Source organism: Nipponia nippon, unplaced genomic scaffold (assembly GCF_047370975.1).
Source record: "Nipponia nippon isolate SJK-2023a ecotype South Korea unplaced genomic scaffold, ASM4737097v1 scaffold_6, whole genome shotgun sequence".
Lineage (NCBI taxonomy): Eukaryota > Metazoa > Chordata > Aves > Pelecaniformes > Threskiornithidae > Nipponia > Nipponia nippon.
Window position 1 is genome coordinate 41,265,451 of NW_028262380.1, and position 19,316 is coordinate 41,284,766.

Below are 19,316 nucleotides of genomic sequence, written 5' to 3' on the forward strand. Positions count from 1 at the left end.
CTCTGCCACTCGCTGAATCAGGAGAGTGCAGAAAACAAGCCAAAGGAAGGATATGTTTCTCCTTTTTGATGCCAGCTCTTGCACCTCTGGGGCTTTTTCCATAGGCCCTTAGTTCTTGCAGCTTTATGAATAACTTCTAGCCATGACAACTAAAGAAAAGCGCAATCTTCCCATCCTCGCTCCCCAAGCCCTATCACCCCCCCTAACTCCCCCCCAAAACCGACTGAGAGCTCAAATAGCCCTAAAGTCAATGCAAACACACTAAGAATATGCTTTATGAGGTAAACTGGTGAATTTGGGATGCTTGCCATTGGCAAACTCTTTTGTCTTTCCAGGTTTAGGGTTCTGCCTCTTCCTCTTTCTTTGAGGATAAAGCTTCCCGGGCTTTCTAAAGGTCTCCGGTGACCTTTTCTGGACTCGTCTGGCTTTGCCAGCAGGGAGGACTTCTGTTGCTATGGCAGTGGGAGCCAGGGCCCCTGCTCCAATCAAAAGGTTTGGGGAATTTCTTCTGAGGCATCGCTGCCACAAGTAAGACAGCAATTAGGTGAAGCCTTCAGGTATCATAAGGAGATATATATTTATATGCTGCCTGGGTTATCTGACATGGCATCCTTTGCTGCAGGTAGATAACTATGCAGTTTATGGAGCAAATTACTTTTTTTGTGAATTTTTTAACTTAAAAGGTCTATTTTGGGAGCTCTTCTATACTTAATTAACTTCACTGTGACCTGAGAGCGTGTGCTTCAGCATGGTGGGCGGTGGCATACCCTGCAAGGGGAGTTAAAGCAGCCTTCCCACCGGGAAGGTGGGGACCTCCTCCTGCGCCTGCTGTCTCCAGAGCAGACCCCACAGCTCCGGGGAGCCCTGGCACCCACACTGGCGTTTGTCAGCTGCCCCTTCGCTTCTCTGCTGGGCCAATGGAGTATCCTGTGGCCCTTTCAAAAGCAGGTGGCGTTAACATTTCCTTCCCTGTCAAGCACACCATGTTCTTCATTTACGACAAGCAGAAAAAACCCCAATTAGTTAAAACCACCTAGAAAACTTTACCTTTTAGGAAAGTTGCCTGTGCAGACAGCAAGGTCCCTCTTGCCTCAGCCATTCAGACAAAATAACATTTTTTTGTTCGCACAAACCAAACATTACTGTCACTTTTTTGTACGTGTGACACCGAACCATGCAACAGTTTCCTATTCTCATTCTTCACGAGCTCCATCTTGTTGGAGAGAAGCCAAGCCCCAAGAGATATTCTCCTTGTAAACTGTATTTCTTTAAGAATAGTGGACTCCTTGCCCCCACTGCGTGAGCAGCTGCAGATTCACAAACTGTCCGGCACTGCGGAGCCCAAATGTCTTCGCTGGGGTTTGGCTTCACTTACAGGAACGTCTCCATGCAAGTAAGCTCATATTTGGTCCTCGTACACAGCTGTTGCCATTACAATCAATAAAGCTTAAAGAGAGGCCTGCAATACAGCTTTGGGACCAGCTGCACTCTAACGACAGCAGTACAAAACTCCCTTGCGCCAGTTCACTCTGCTCACACGACACAGCGAGACCAAGGGACTGCAAGAGTCTGCCCGAGGGCTGTGCATTGACTGGGCTCTTCCTATCCTTTCTTACACCCTGCCACTTCCTCCCCTCACTTATCATTACCTCTATATGGTCTTTGGAAAAATGGATGGCATGGGAAGGTTTTCTCCCCTCCATCTGATCAATGAGATCATGATTTTTTTTTTTTTTTTTCAGAGCCAGAGAGAAAGAGAAGGACTAAGATCCATTCTCAGGGAAAATGTTCCTGTTTGGTGAATGATCTAAGACCACTAAACTAAGAAAGGCAAAGAGGTTAGGTTTTCTACCTTGCTTAAAAGCAGAACACTTACGATCTTGTTAACCCTCTCCAGAAAAGAGAATAAAGACTATGATCTATTAAAAAAACCAAACAAACAAAAAAAACCCAACTAAAAAACTCCACAAGAAGCTAAACATGCCTTATATGCCACATGCTATAAAAACTTGGATCTAAATCACTACTGCTTTTGGAAGAATATAAATTCAAAGATATGAGCCGGTCAAAATCTAATCCTTTTACTTAAAGAAAATTACTTCACACACAAATGAAAACCTTAGTTAAAAGCAAAGCTGTAAGCTTTAAATGTATATACATACTGACAAAAAAAAAAAAGTCTTAGAGTGCTGTTAAATTGTCCGTAAATTGCTGCTCTTCTGTGTAGAGTAAATATTTTGTGATAGATCGTTGTCTCTTCATCTGAAATGCAAACTGATATTTCTTTATTACTGATATAACACTTAAGCTTTTTTAAAAAAATGAGCTGCAATATTTGCATATGCCAACCACTATGCTCAAACACCAAGTAAAGAACTTTGTGACAGACAACTAATAGAAAAATGTTTAGTTCACCTTGCTTCAAACATGCGCTTTAAAAGGGAAATATTTTACTCTAGGTTTAAGTTGATGGAAGCTCTCAGGGGAACTGAAAATATTATAGACCTTATTCACAGCTAGACTGTCCTTAATTTCTTCACATATGCATTGACAAGTCTGTCCTGAGAATCACCACAGCTTCAGCCTTTTAAGAGTAAAGTAGCTGAAGACTGTCTCAGTAATGGGTCAGATGAAAGACTGATGCAAGGGAAAGATTTTTTGCATGGAATGAAAGTTCAGCAACATCCCCTATACCAAAAGTAGCTAGCACAAAGGACATGAAATTTCTGGTTTTTGCTTTTCATTTACTGGAAGTTGGAATGCAGTAGCTCCTAAATCAACACATGCTCTTCTAGTACTTTGCATTTCTTAATGCAAAAGCTAGAAAAAGGGAAAAGGCAGGACGTTGTACTCAAAGCTTTTAACAGAGTACTAAACTCTCTTCTAATTACACACACACACAAAAAGTTACGTGAGAAATGTTTGCTAACCTGCCACACAGCATCACATTTCCCTAGATATGCTGCCAGGTAATACGCATAAACCTACCTTTTTTCCATTGTGTAGCTTGCCTAGGCCATGCCATGTTGCCTGTCAGCCTAAGAGACTGCTGGTGTTGCCTATACTTCAAAAAAAGTGTCTTCTTATCTTAGCAGAAATGGCAGCGAGGACAGCAGCGACACAAACAGCAGTGGGCATGCTGACAGCCAGGTGGGATGGGGAGCAATGCCATTGTGCCTTTGCTCAACAAGGCACATGTTGCACCATCATCCTTGCCAAGCGGCCAGTGTGCAGATATGGCAGGCTGTAATTTCTTAAGCTAGAGTTGAAAAGCAGGTTAGAGCTCCTAAAATGTCAGGGCCACAGATCTTGGTTTTGTACCATGCTGTTTAAAAGAAATAAACTGAAACCAGCAAATGCAGTTTGCTATGAATTTTTATAGCCCTATGTCCATGGTTATTCAAGACCCGTGTGCCAGTCAGCTAGTGTGCCTTGTTGGTACCACATTCGTAAGCTTTTAGCAGCAAAAAGAATCTACATTCCCAGTGGATCACATTGCAATTCTGTCTTCCCACCCACCCCTATCTCCCCACCTTTTCCTCCTCATCCCCGCTGCTATTTCAGAAACAGTGAAATAGACAGTTCTTGCTCTCAGGTCTAAGCAACAACTGCAAATGTCTTTATAAGCTCCCTCATGGTACTGACACTTGACTTGCCAACATTGAATAGTTTAGTCACTGACCTGATTTTGGGTTGGCACAGTCTCCTTTCAGTTGTGCGTCCCAGTGCTTGGAGAGTCAGGGTCATATCTTCTCAGAAGGCTTCAAATGCAGGTTTCTTGGCATGAAGATGGTAGAGCCACAGCTGGTCACTAATCAGGAGGTACAAACAGGAGCCCCTGAAGCAAAACAGCTCCAAAAAAAAAAAACCACCAACCAAACCTGAGAGTGAATCTCAGCTTTATATACCCTTTGGCATGGTCTGTTGCCGTATGGGATTGTGCAGGTGGCAGCAGTTTCCCCCAACTAAAGCCCCCTGTGCTGGTGGTGCTGCTGGTGCCAGCATAGACCCTCCTGGGTCCACTTGAAGCGTGTAGGGTGGCCTAAGGAGGTGCTTCAGGGGGATGCCCACTGATGAGCAGCTTCCTGCTCTCAGTTTGGGTTCTGGGAAGCACTGAGGAGATGAGGATAACCAAGTCATCTGGATACAGTGTCCATCTTCTAGTCTACTTCAGGCAGTAGCTACCAAGCCAAGTTCTTTGGCAAAGGGCTATGAGTTACTACTAGCTTGCAGGTACCGCCGCTGGGGTTAGTCTCCTGGCTGTGCCTTCTCAGCTCTTCCCACTTGTTTGTCTGCCTGCCTGTCTGTTGGGAGCTACTTTCCTTCTACCTGTCAGTTGTACTTCCCCCTGCGAGAATGAAAGTTTACCCTGGCATTTACTTAAAGTAGAAGCTTATTAGATCTAAATCAGGAGACACATTTAGCTAAGACAGTGATGAAGGTCACTTAAGAATCCTGTAGGCAAAGGAAAAAAAAATTTAAAAAATCCCAATTTTTTTTCGCCCCCTTATCTCAAAAGCCAGAAAGGAGTCTAACTAGAGTAATCCAAACATAAACACCCCACCAGAGACCCTCTTCTGCTTCCTCTCCCCAAGGCCTCCAGCTGAAAAGGTCACTCCAATCGCCCTTCAAAACTGAGGAGCAGACCTTGCTGCTGACCAGGAGCGCACAGATATGTCTCCTTCCCACCCAGCTGGGGCAGTTTGTTGACCAGAGCTCACAGGATTACCAGTTATGCAGACAGGCAACACCTCTCTGACTGGCACAGGGAATTACTAGTCAGAGAAGCAGAGATGTAAGTGCTACCATTGAGCCAACAGACAGCTACTGCACGGAGCTACTGCATGAGCTGGGGGTGCCACAAGCTTTTCATGATGGAAATTCAGGCTGTGGGTGGCTGTGCTCTGCAAGCGCTTCCGAACGGCAGCTGCTCATGTGGAGCTTATCTGAAGACTGAGATCTTGTAGCTGCCATTGGCCTTCTCTGTCGGAGCAGTCTTCCTCCTGCGCGAGGACCTGCCCAGCCAGGAGGATCACAAACTGCCCTCGCCCTTCCCCATCCATGAGCATCGCAGAGGAGGGAGGCAAGGAGGTAGGAGCCAGGCTTGAACGCTCCTCTGCTTCCAGACCAGCAAAAATATCTCTGGTAACACCTCAGCCTTGAAGTAAAAGAAGAGTCAAAGCAGAAACCCACTCAGCCTCCTTGTCCCTCTTCCCACGCTGAAATGCTCTGTTCTGAGTTGATAAACATGCACCAGTAACTGCTGTGTAACTCCTGTCCATCACTTGTCCCTGTGACCAAGGATGAACCACTCATTTCAGAACAAGATACAGTCCTTTCTTTTCTCCCTGCTTCAGGTCTTATTACTCTCCTGATGTGTTCTTACCTGCAAAAGCTCTTTAAAGCTTTTTCCTTGAAGGTTTGCACCTGATGTTATCAAAGGTAATTAGATAATTGATACACAATTTACAGAAGGCTCTCTGGTTTCTTTACACACGGTGCTTTCTCCAGGCTGTGAACTTTAAGTGATGCAAATGGGAAAATCCTCTGTAGCTTCACTGTGTTTAACTTTAGGCTACGTTAAAACTAATGCCTAATTGTTTTTGATGTATCTAAAGCACTTCATTGTTCTTTTAATAATTTTTTTTGTTCCTAGTTGTTCCCTTGCCAAGGGTAGTGCCTGTAACATTAATGACGCCAGCCTCATTAGGGATTTGGTAAGAGATTTTGTTAGTCATCAAACCCCTCTCACTTGTATTTTGTTTTGTTGTTGTAATCACCATTTCAGCTTATCATCATTCTGGAATGATATTTACCAAGGTTTGCTCAGTGGAGCTGCCTGTAAGGAATTAGTCCCAAACAGTTTAGGTGGAAAATAGCAGTTTGTCTTTTTTTTGCTGCTGGGAATGCCTTCAGCTTGCATTTGACTACAGCATCCTTTTAAGCTCTCTAGAGAAGGAACAGTCACGTATTTTCAGTGCATGCTTATAGTTTTCTTATTTTTGCTACTTTTGACATTCAGAGGTCTTCAGAAGCAATGTTCACTTTAACTGTTCCCTCAGAAAGCTGCCTGAATAAATAAAAACAAGACTCTGTCCAGTTAAATCCTACCACAACTCTGTCATATGCAGTGGATGTCAGGGATTAATTTAACCAACTAATTTAGATTAGAAAGTTTTACAGTAGAGGTATAGCATTGAAGAACTGAAGTGTATGGGTATGCATAAAATTCAGGTATAGGGCTTCAAGAGATGCAAAGAGAAAAAGAAAAATCATTCATTTAAAAATAAATAAAATAATAGGTAATAAGCAACTCTTCCTTCCCTAGTCTTTGAAGATGATTGATTGACCCTTGCTGTTCCCCTATATGACTCCTAAACATCTGCAGTGCAGGTACCCACTTTCAGAAAGCTAATCCTGCTTAGGAAGATGATGTATTTTATCTCTTATCGGTTGTAGATAGAAGAAGAACCAGTGGTGCTGGGAATTTCTAGTGTGGTTTTTTTTTTTTTTTTGGTGTGGAAGGGGGACAAATAGATCTCTACTTACATGACTTTTTACTAAAATCAAGTCCTCACTGACTTTTCCTGTGCTTCCTTACTTGTCACTTGAGGACTATCATGTGCATATGGCTGTTTTGTACTCACTTCTGTATTTGCCTCTTATTAAGCGGCCATTCGGGATATGAGTTCTGATATTGCCAGAGCTAACAGTGCTCTTCGTTGGAGAAGATGACTTTGGTTTCTCTTTCTGTTGATATTACACAGCTGGTGTGGCTGGGGGCTGTGGGAGCGGCAAGCAGCTGTATGGCCCTGGGCAGCCCTGCAGCTGGTTGGACTTGTGCGGTCCTTCACCCACTCGACACAGCAGGTTATTTTAGCAGCAGTAGATGTACAACAAATTGAAACATTAATGCTGTAGCTTCTGAGAGGTATTTATTCATTCAGATCATGGTAATTTTTTTTTAAAACTGTACTTCAGCAATCTTTTACTTTGTATTCCGTCACGTAATACATCCAAATATAAAATAGGACAGGTGTACAATTTTTATTCCATAGTTCAGCTTCTTAATTACAGTCTAGTAATTTACAGGCATGTGCTCTCTGTAAATCCTTCAAGCATGTCTTAAAAACATTATTTTAATGCATCAGTAAATTGGTCAAAGCTTCTACAGCTGTTGTTCAATAACATCTAAGCCAACTATCTCAGACTAGTCAGCACAGAAGTGTGTGTTGTCCTTTTACTTATTAAAATGTATATATTAGTAATTGTAGTCTATTGTATAATACTTCAAATGCACACACCTGAAAATATTTTCCCCATTTTTTCAGAGAGCTGTATTTCCTAAATTACAATAACCAAAGAATTTCACCTTGATTCCCAGAAAGTTAGACAACTCTGTCTTACTTGTTGATTGAGCTCTACTAGCCGCCTATCAGCCCAGCTCATCACTGGCTGCCTTGCCTACTAGCACAGTGGATAGGGATTACACAAAGTTGTCTCCAGATCTTCTTGGCCCTTTAAAAATAGCTTATAATAGTTGAATTGCCAGGTAATATTTTGTCCTGAATGTTGTTTAACAGCGAGTGAAGGCTGTAATTCCAGACTCTCAGAAAAGTGAGAGAAATGGATATTTTGCAGGATACCTGCAGGAAAGGGTGTTTATTCGCAGAGATGCCTGGAAAACACTCTGACCATCAGAAAGGCTAGTTCATAAATAGGAGCATCTCAGAGGCTCAGAAGGGACCAAAAATTTCTATTTTGCCACCTAATGCTTGGTAAACCATGTGTGTGTTTATGTGGGCTGGACTGCTGTGAAGTGTTAAGAGATGTGCAATGGACGAGATCGGCTGAAGAGCTGGTCAATACTGAGCTTCTTTGGCCAACAGAGTTCGAGGTGGAAAAGTGCAGGTCAGGCCAAAGTCGTAAGGAATGTGCCCCTTGCAGGGACAGCAACCGTGGAGAAAGATTCCCAACCCCAAAGATCAGGTTTATATAGCCACGGTGCAGACTTGCATGGAAAACTGGCAGCAGAGCCCTGATGAAGCATCATTATCCTTCCAGGTGTAGTTACCATGATACGTTTCGATGCAGAGCAGTAGCTACAATTTGGAGGCTCATATGACAGGAATAAAGGAAAACAAACTTTAGGGGGGCTTATTTTTCTTCTGTATGAAATCCCTCGTCCTTGGCTGATGATCCTTTTAACAGTGCATTTGTACAGACTTCACACTGGTACTCTGATTTCCTAGGAACTCGTTTAGTGAAGGGACAGGGTACAACTTCTATTCATGTGTTCTGGTTACAAATAAATGACTCTGGAGGTGTGTAAAAACAAGTAGGAAACAAATGAAAGGGTTCTCTGCTAACAGGAAAGAAAAGGTGATGTTTTACTGCCATCTCTGTAAACACAGCTTTGATAATAAGAATCATGGAGACATCTTTTTATAGATATTAACTTTGTGGACATATTGGGGAATAAACTGGAGCCCTGTACAGCTGAAAGCAAAAGCTGATGCACGTTGGACAATCTCTCTCTTTTGGGGGTTTTGTAAAAAAAAGCCCCTCTGACTCTCTGCAGCTGACTAGAGGTTAACCTGTTCCATCCATTCATCAGAGATTACACATCCATTTCAGATTTGAAATAATGCCTTCAGTTAAAGTTGTTATAACCCCTCGGTGGCTTATACAAACCACATTTTAATATAACTCTAACTCAGTTTCTTGTATCGACGTTAGCTCAATAAGGATAATCACAAGTTAAAACCTGCTTGCCAGCTGCTTCTAAACGTTCATAAGAAGTATATCCACTGAGTAAGGGGCTTCTGCTCTTACATGTTCCCCTCTCTGGGTAGCACTGAACTTTGAAGATGGGTGAGAAAGTAGATCACCAATGCAATTTTCTCCCTCAAAGATCTTTGTTTGTGCTATGAGCTATAACTCTTTCACGGACAAAATCTGTAGTGAGACTGACCCCTAAGGACAGAACTTCTCCCTTCTGCTCAGGTGCCTTTCTCCTCCCCACCCCTCTGCTAGCGCAAGCTGCAGCAAGTGCAGTATCGGAGGCAGAAGGGCTTGTGGCTCTGCCAAGTCAAGATCAAAGCAGCTTTAGTCACTCTTATCTTGAGGAAGGGATCTGCAACAGCAGAAACACCTCTGGCACAAACCAGAAAGGAGGGAAGAAAAAGGACCAGCATTCTGGCAGAATCCTGCAGATGGGGAGCCAGCAGAAGGGAAGAAAAACCAAAAAGGAAAAAGAATAAAGAAAATAACTGAAATGGATAAAGAGAAGTGAACGCTGCAAGGAGTCATGAAGGCAGAGCCACACTGTTCTTTTTTTAAGAGCTATATGTGATGTCTGAAGAGAAACACACATTATCTTAATCCACATAGGGAGTAGGCAGAGCTGATCTGTACTGTACTGATCCAGGATGACATTTCCTGGAAAATTTAGGTAAACGCTTTTCCTCTTTCAAAAAAGCCTGAGATGCAGAGAAATATTAATCTGAGGTAAAACAGTGACCATAATGTTCTGCTTCTACACACTATCCATAAAGTATCCTCAGGAATGCACATACATACCTTTGGTGGAAAACTCGGCACTGGCTTGGTGTCCAGCAAAGCTTTGCTCTAGTTATGCTCACGTATTTCATAATCGATACATTTTGGATTATGCAGTTCTTTTTATGCTAAATTTAAGTCCTTTGCAGGACAGGGTGGAACTGATTGCCTCTCAATTCCTGAATATTTGTGATGGAAATAAACATGCAAGCCCTGGTATGAAGAGGTATCCAAAATGATCAGTGGCTGACCTTTGTAGGTCATGCTTCCTTCATAGCCAGAAACAAACCCAATTCCTGCTTCTTCCCTTCTACCCCCTATTTCCTCCTTCCTCTTTCAATTAAACTGCCAACTCCTAATCTCACCATTTGGCCTTTCACCTCTGTGCAAACTCCTGATTCCTGATCTTGTTAATCTAGGATCATTACCATCAATCACTCCTTTAGGCAAGTGAAACCTTTTTTCGCAGAGGGATGCCAGAGGCCTACAGATCTTCCAGGCTGATAATATTGTTTTAGTTCTGGTGCCAGTTGGGGTTTTTGACTAAACTGTGCCTAGTGGTGTTTTGTGCCGATTAGATGCTCCAAGCTCATCAACAGAAAATTTCTTGGGCTGTGATTCCTTCCAGCTTGAGTCATTTACTGGGAGAGGTGAAGGATTAACTTAATTAAATCAACTAATACTTTGACAAAGCATTAGAGATACTGCCAAGGTTAATGAGGGCTAAGGTTAATGAGGACCAAGTTTTCCTTTCCTATGTCTTAATGTTTTTTTAGCTAGTACCACTTACCAGACTTGCCTCATTGCAGCTCCCCTCATATCCCTTACACTGTCCGTGATATCTGTCTCAACGCCCTATTCATCTGCTTCCCCAAAATGGATCATTATGACTTTTTCTACATCTTCTGCTGAATATGAGCTTTCCTGCTGGCCTGCTTTGCAAGGCTCCTTCTCATTTATATATTCTGTGAAGCTGGGTATTTACCACAGTGGCCACACAAAAGAAAGAGACTTTTCTTTGTGTATAATTAACCTTCTTGACAGTGCTGTGGACATGACACCTTTAGGTAACCACAAATTCTTACTCCTCTAACCCATGTCCTCTTTGTTCCCCTGTTGTCTGCATTGTTTTCATAAGGGCCACTGAAGCACCTACTGCACTGCCAGGAGACGTAAAAAAGACAAAAATACCAAGATAATGGGAACCTTATAAATAGCCAGGAATCTTAAGGCATACCAGACTGCAATGTTTGAATGCAATTTTTTCAGGAACTGTTCCTAGAAAGTGATTTTTTTTTTTTTTCCGCTGGCACCATGCTGTCCATCTACTGTGCCAAATGATAACATATCATTTTCAGAAGTCCTGCCTCAGGAGTAGTACCACTGATATTAATGATACACTAAAAGAACAGAAAGCCACCACACAGAGCAAACGTATTTTCTGAATGCTGATGAAGCTTTGGAAAAGCGATGCATTTTTCTGATCATCTCTAGCTAAACTTTATCATTGTTTGTTTGTTTTTACACAGGCTTCTTAGATAGTTTTCGGAGTTTTTTTTTCCCCCTCTGTTTAAGTTTTCTTCAGTCCAGTGCATTCAGAATTACAACAAGGAAATATAACACATGGAGGACAGGGAGGTGATTTGAGACAGCCAGCATGGCTTCACCAAGGGCAAGTCCTGCCTGACCAACCTAGTGGACTTCTATGATGGAGTGACTACATCAGTGGACAGGGGAAGAGCTACGGATGTCGTCTGTCTGGATTTCTGTAAGGCCTTTGACACAGTCCCCCACAACATCCTCCTCTCTAAATTGGAGAGATACAGATTTGATGGGTGGACTGTTTGGTAGATGAGGAATTGGTTGGATGGTCACATCCAGAGGGTAGTGGTCAACGGTTCAGTGTCCATCTGGAGATCGGTGACAAGTGGTGTCCCTCAGGGGTCCCTATTGAGACCAGTACTGTTTAATATCTTCATCAATGACACAGACAGCGGGATCGAGTGCACCCTCAGCAAGTTTGCAGATGACACCAAGCTGAGTGGTGCGGTTGACATGCCTGAGGGACGTGGGCCCACGTGAACCTCCGGAGGTTCAACAAGGCCAAGTGCAAGGTCCTGCACCTGGGTCAGGGCAACGCCCAGTATCAGTACAGGCTGGGGGACGAAGGGATTGAGAGCAGCCCTGCCAAGAAGGACTTGGGGGTGCTGGTGGATGAAAAGCTGGATGTGAGCTGGCAATGTGTGCTTGCAGCACAGAAGGCCAACCCTATCCTGGGCTGCATCAAAAGCAGCGTGGCCAGCAGGTCAAGGGAGGTGATTCTGCCCCTCTGCTCTGCTCTGGTGAGACCCCACCTGGAGTCCTGCCTCCAGCTCTGGGGCCCTCAGCACAGGGAAGACAGGGACCTGTTGGAGTGGGTCCAGAGGAGGGCCACAAAAATGATCAGAGGGCTGGAACTCCTCTCCAGTAAGAAAGGCTGAAAGAGTTGGGATTGTTCAGCCTGGAGAAGAGAAGGCTGCGGGGAGACCTTCTTGCAGCCTTTCAGGACTTAAAGGGGGCCTCTAACAATGATGGGGAGGGACTTTTTAGCAGGACCTGTTGCAAGAGGGCAAGGGGTAACGGTTTTGAACTAAAAAGGGGATAGATTCAGACTAGATATAAGGAAGACGTTTTTTACAATGAGGGTGGTGAAACACTGGAACAGGTTGCCCAGAGAGGTGGTAGATGCCCCATCCCTGGAAACATGCAAGGTCAGGCTGGATGGGGGTCTGAGCAACCTGATCTAGTTGAAGATGTCCCTGCTGACTGCAGGGGATTTGGACTAGATGACCTTTAAAGGTCCCTTCCAACCCAAACCATTCTATGATTCTATGAAATAAGAGATTACAGGAGATCTTAGCACAGATTTATGTATGGCACAAGAAGTTTAGCAAAATCTCTTGGTACACTAGACATAATAGCCAGTTATTTTTCCTTGGGTTTTTTTCCTACCTTTTGGCTTATACTTACAGATTTTTTAATGTCTTTCAAAAGTTTCTTCCAGACAGGGCAAGATCATCAAAATGTTAGTTAAAAGCACTCTTCAACCCTTGTGCTCTTTCTAAGAGGATATATGGAACAGATTTGGAAGGGGGTCAAACAAATGAATTAATGAACTTTATAATGCTAATACCAGCTACAAAAAAGCAACTTCTGATCAGCTTTTTTGTTTTCAAGTGTTTTGAAATGTTTTCCCTAACAACCTTGATGGATTAAAAAACAAAAATAAATCCATTATCATATTCTTTTTTTAATGTACATCTTGTGTTCTCTTGAAAAACACTGGGCTAACAGCATTAAAGATTGATGCTCTTTAAACAGAATATGGATACACCTCTGGTGGAAGCCACACTGAAAGCCTCCCAATACTGCCTTCCTAAAACGCTTCATCCCCAGTCTGTCTGGGTAGGTTAACAAGGGTCCTGCTCACTCAGTACCTTGCAGAAGTTATCAGTAAAAATGCAAATGAATTCTTCTTATGATTTTTTTTTTTAAACACAGGTGACATCCACTCTTACAGAGATGCAACCCATCAAATCAGTTTGGTTAAGCTATCTATATATGTTTCTTCTATAATCTTCTGTAGCATCCGATTTCATTGAGGTCATGGAGACATTGATGCCTGGTAAATTGCCAGTAATCAAAGGTTGTTAAGTGCTTGTCAGCTTCCTTTCAAGCTTAGGCTATCTTTGTCATGAGGAAGACCTAGTTCAGCAGCTATAGACCATTTATTCGTAACCTGGTAACACCCAGGAAGTATGCATTATGTTATTAAAATACCCATAATGTTGCAGAAACATTTGTTCTAAAGCAATCTAATTGTTCTGAAATAAGACTGTGCCCAATGAAAAGTGAAATCTTGTTGTGCCTTTGCAACAAGGCTGCTCTCCAACACGTGAAATGCTTTGTTTCCCAGCTCCTCCTCTCTCCTTTAAGCCCTCTTCCCCAAGGGTTCTGTTCAGTTTAGATTCTAGGATATACACAGGAAAACACAAGTGATTTTAGAGTTTTAGTTGCACTTGGTGTTTATTCCAGTTTTCCAGGTGCTCCCTCCTGTAGTAGTAGTTTGATGGCCACAAAAGAGTCAGATAACCTTAAATGGAAAAAGTTTAGGGTAGGTGCTGATGCATTCTTAAGATACAAAGACCTTTCTTTTCAGGCATGTTGATTAAAGCCCTCTCAGCCATACAATAATTAATTGAAAAAGCCTGAAGCAAGTCATCAGTTGGGGCAGATTAGTATAGCTCCACTGAAATGATGAGCCCACAGCAGTTAATGCTACCTGTTCCCTAGATTCAAAATATATTCAGAACTATCTGGTATTAAAAAAAAATTCTGCTAAGAAACTTCATAGTCTTTTGAAGAAATGCATATTAAAGCTAAACACTCCTGGTGAAATATGAGAGGAAGATACATCTGTCCATCCTATCAAGCTGTTCAGATGTTTCTTGGTTGGAAAAGATATGGTTGTAGGAAGACTTAAAGAAATTCTGAATATTAAATTAGTCATGAAATACTGTTATCAGTGGAAAGCTTTGGAGAACACCCAAGACACAATTTAATTTAGAGGTAGGGATGATCATTTATTATTAATAAAACTTTCTGTTGAAGGAGTCCCGTGCTTAGCAAGTCATAACCATTTTGTGAGTCCATCATCCCAAACGTTACAGGAATGCAGCTCTGAAGCACTCTGTCCCTAGGGCCACCGTATACCCATAGGAGGAGGATTACAGTTGTCTGTGGTGAAGCTGCATGCTAGCTTTTTTTGTCTCAGTTTTTAAAAAAGAGAAATTTGCTTAAGCTGAAAACGGTGAGATAACTGTCTTCACCATTAGTCTAATGTGTCCTACCATTTTTTTCTCTGCAGTTCTGGTTATACTAAATATTTGAAAGATCAGCCCATGAAGTGAAAACAAACCGCTCTCCTCAAACTGCCTCCTTCCACTGGTGACATATACACATGTATATATATACGCACACACATATGTGTGTGCGCGCACAAATTTCTATGCCGCACTGTGACAAATTCTTACTGAACTTTCATCAAGATATGGACCTTCATTCAACCTTTATATTTCCAGATTGATCAACAGTTGCTCACTCTTGACCCACAACAAACTCCAATATATTTTTCTTATATTTTGCCTATAAAACCTGAAAACATTATGTAGATCATATTTTTTCCCCCAGAACATCTGAATATTAGTTATGCGGACTGTTTTCTGACAAGGACTGCTAGAGCTTACAATTAGCATCCAGCTATGAGTAAGGGGAAGGTTTCCTTTGGCAGTGCAAGATGCTGTGCAAGATTACCCAGCAAAGGATGTAAAAGACATAGAAGTTCTTTGCCCCAACCTAGTAGCAACTAGCAGCCTAGTTCCCTTTATACGTTTCAAAATCAGACCACTGAGATGCAGTCAGACACTGAATGATGTAACCCTACCAATCTGTGCATAACATAAATTGCTTAGCTGGTTTAGCAATTCTCCTTTGCCTCTCTATTTTGGGCATACAGTGTTGTTTCCAGGACTTTGACAGTTTGGGGCCAGTTACAATCAGCAGCTTGAGGGCTGCATTTACATTTTAGGCAGCCATTTTCTTCTTTTTCCAAACCCTCTTTCCTCATGTGCAGGCTGGAAATAAATGATGCTGCGAGCACTGCACCTGGGAAGGCTGACAGTCTGCAGTGCCTAGGCTGGTTCTGTGTACTGATAGCTAAGCAAATCTGAAATATCCTCATAGTCTTACTGCTTCCGTTCCTGAGTGCACCATATCTTCGAGTTAAATTTAAACAATACCTAAGCAAGCTCACTTATTTTAAAATCATAAAATGAGAAGTCTAACTTTATAGACACATTTCTTTCAGATTATTTGGAAGATCTCTTCACTAACTTGCAGCAATTGCTCAATGTATGGATGCATTTCACAATTTTCCAAGTGCATGAATCCTCAATGCTACAGGATCTCATTCCCCTTCTAAAAAGTCCCCATGACCTACAATTTTGGGTCTTAATCTACAACTACAAGGTGCTGCCATAAAATAGCACATAGTTATTGGTACAAGAACCATCCTCTGAATGCAATCAATGCTCTTTGTGCATAAACACAGCTTAAGGAGCAGTAAACAAAACACAGTCACCCTACTCCCTCAAAACACGGTAGATTGCACATCAGTATTTTGGTTAGTCAGCCACCTCTCCAGCAATCAGAATAAGCAACTTAATTACGTATGATATTTTTGGAACCTGAAAGCACTGTTACAGCCACCTCTTAGAGGATGTGATCTATCTGCATTTATGGTGCTTTCAACTGTAAATTCATCTTTCAACTAAAAGCAGGCCATGTACTTACTTGATATAAAATTATACTTGCTCTTACCTTGAAAAATCCCAAACCTATCAATTAAGTTCCACACATCAGTATTAACTGATTTCTGCTGAGAAGAACCATAGGCCCCCCAACCAAGTTTTAGCGGCCTCTCATGCCAACAGCTTGATGGGTCTGAGGGATACCATGGGCCATAACGATCATCAGTGTGACAGAAGCCAGTCTTACCCTGAATTGTGCCTGTGCCTAAAGTATCAAAATATTGTAACATTTAACTTGTTTGCATTCCTTGTTTCCTCCGACATGAGATCTACCATTCGCTCGCTAACTCTGGAAAGTTCATGTGATTTCCGTCACGGATTTCAAAACCCCCGAAAGCACCCAACTAGTTTCATGTCGATTTTTCTCTCCACTCCTATCTGTCAAGAGCACTGCAAGATCTCCGCAAGATCTTTTAAGCTGCAATGCAGGGAGTCAAGACGCTTTTAGGTGACGGCAGCGTACCAACGTTAATTTGACTAACCTAGTTCAGCGTGCAGTATGCAATTATTTCCTACTCTCCTGATGGTTTTTTTTTCAGCCTCTTTTCAATTTAATTTATACTTTGGTAAGGATTCTACCTTTAGAAAAGATAGCTAGTCCACAAGCCTTCCATTATGCTGCAGCTGCTGCTGTTATATTTGTCACTGAAAAAAAAATCTCACCTTGTGTGACAATGGGATTTGAATCATAATTGCTAAATATATCATGTATGGAAATTTGATTGCTTTACTTCTTTTCCTGAAGGGGGGAAATGTGAGGGCAAAACCTTACAGTTTATTTCATGCTTCACTACAGTGTAATTCTAGACCCTAGATTTCTACCATTCCTATTTTGGTAATGAATGGAATGTAAAAGGGAGGTATTTAAAATTAATTGCAGCAGTTCTGAGGGTTAAACCTGCTTAACCCAACCTTTTATTAAGAGAATGTCAACAGAGCATATATCTTGTCTAGGGAGTGCTGGGACAACATTATTCTTCTACCAGCATGTTTAGTTCTAAAACCTGGCATTTCTTCAGGTTCCTGTAGCCGTCATGCACACCATATACCCATCCCAAATTATAGCATCTGTTCTGAGCTACTCACTACAGCAGGATTTGACCTGAGAAACTCTAGAGTTTTGTTTTACTTTATTAACTTGGAGTACTTTTAAACAGTTTTTAAACAATTTTTTTTCCCTCGACCAGCAAGGGAATTTTCAGCCTGAAGTTCTCAGCAGCATCCGGTGAGGCTCTTGGCCAAGTTCTTCAGATACTGTACATCCACAAGGACAGCCTGCTGGCTTTTGCTGTGGCATTTTCTTAATCCTCAGAACAGATTTCCTGGATCTAGGAAATTTAATTCCTGACTCCTTCGACCCAGATGCTGGCGAAAATGTAGTCTGCAGTCTGTACGTAATTGGGTGTGTTCATTTTTTTTTTTTTCTTTCTAGGAACTGGCCTTGCTGTTAAATTTTTCTAAAACAGTCATATTAATATGTTCAAAAATCCACTGTTGAGTTTCAGATAAAGGATCACATCTGTTCATGAAAATCTTCTTCTCGGCTGGATTGCAATCTATGCAGCTGCTGCTTACCGCATGGAACAAAGTTTTGTCCTACAGGAATGAGAAAAAGATAGAATTAAGCAGCAAATGCCAAGTCATCGGAAGTGTTCTCATTTTACAGAACATGGATTAACACGGCCCTATCTGAAATGATTTTGTGGTCTCTGTGCACTAACTTTGTGTAATAACCACAGCTACTATTAGGAAGCTGTAAAGAATGGAGTGTTTTTTTTCCCTTGGGTTATTATCCTTCACGAAACCGGGGATTCAAGAAAGAATGAGGAGACATCTTCTGGTTTTTAACTAACCACCACATAATATAATGAAAAAATAGAATGTATTTTAATAATCTTTGCATATCATGTGCTTCCCTGGATCCTATTTAAATGTCTGAACCTGAAATTTTTTTTTTGTTTGTTTGGATTTGGTTTTGACAGTTTCTATCGTGCTTCTGGGCAGGAGGATCTGTTACAATCTGTCTGGAAAATGGATACTCTTAAACTTGAGGAAGATGTTAAAATGGAGTTATTAACTGAAGTGGTGTGATGGACAGACAGACCCAGGACTGATGATCTCAGTTCTCACCCCATGAAATGCAGACTGCCTATAGCCTCAATAAGACCAGCCACTGAAATAGCCTCTCTCTCCTAATACAAAGGAAATCCTAACACTGTTTTAGCTCCATATGGAGATTTTAGGAGGATAAGCATGGATTAAGTTGTTTTAGAAAGGATATTTATGATGATTAGTTTTATTAATTTTTACTTCACAAAACCGGAGCGAATTGTAAATAACCTGTGAATCTTGGTAAAGCAGAAACTACCCAGACGAGCAACTGCTAATTGCAGGTTGGGTAGTTTCAATGTAGTTAGTTTACGTAGGCAAGTGTTTGAGACAGATAGATGGGGGAGTGATTAGATGGTTTGAAACTTGCCAGGGACTATGCATTTACTGTATCTGTTGAAATAAATTTCAGATTACTCCCTGTAAAATGCATCAGGCTTTTCCCCTCCATGCCAAACATGCGTTACCAGTATTTTAATAGTAATCTAGGATGTGCTTGCCTGCCCAGTTTGTGAGAGGAAAAAAAAAAGCTACTTGTCAAATTGCAATTGATTAAAAACTCACAGAAGTGCTCTGGGTGCTGAGCAACAATCATACAGAAACTTCTCTTTAACTAAAAATACCCCACATTCAAAAAGAAGTTATGAAGACAAAAATAAATATAACACAACAAACCAATATGATATAGTAGCTATTTAAAAACACTTTTCAAAAAGAAAGTAGTTTTTTTTTTTAATTTAGGAAAGATGAAATTGATTGATTTTGGGGGCTATGCAACACTGGTAAAGTACAATGCCCCTTTTTTATATTAACATATGCAACAAAGAGCAAGGTCAAAAGCATCTTATGCTCTGGCTGAGGGTGATGATGTTACATCTGCCTTTCACAAACACCGGTTTTCACCTCCAGCATCTGCCCTTCCCTCAAAACACTGGGTAAACAGATGCACACACAAGATTAATTCAGAGGGATGCCGTCAAAGCTGACAGGACTAAACCCAACGGGTAGAGACCTTTCTGTCATGTTCCATGTTGCTCTACAAGGTGAGCAGGTAGGATACTTCATCTTGCAAAGAGGGGCTAACTGTACTGCGTACAAAGGGCTGTCGTGTCCTTACTAGGAGATGGGCCTGCAAGAACTCCCAAGCACCCTATTTGCTCCTTGCCAGCTTCTCCTGTCCTTCTCTGAGAGACTGATGGAGCAGCCCTGCCCGAGACCAAGACACAGTGACTGTGCCAC

At 41.8% G+C, this 19,316-nt stretch overlaps 1 protein-coding gene and 1 pseudogene across 1 annotated transcript in view; one reads left to right on the forward strand and one right to left on the reverse strand.

Moving 5' to 3' along the window:
• Window positions 1–7,829: 7,829 nt before the first annotated feature.
• Window positions 7,830–12,397, forward strand: LOC148051425 (uncharacterized; annotated as a pseudogene).
• GALNTL6 (polypeptide N-acetylgalactosaminyltransferase like 6) overlaps window positions 11,966–19,316 on the reverse strand; it is a 486,847-nt gene continuing 479,496 nt past the window's right edge. The window contains exon 12 of the mRNA XM_087737678.1: window positions 11,966–17,564. Within this exon, the coding sequence (XP_087593804.1) occupies window positions 17,397–17,564 (168 nt within the window). The 3' untranslated portion in view covers window positions 11,966–17,396. The remainder of the gene's footprint in view (window positions 17,565–19,316) is intronic.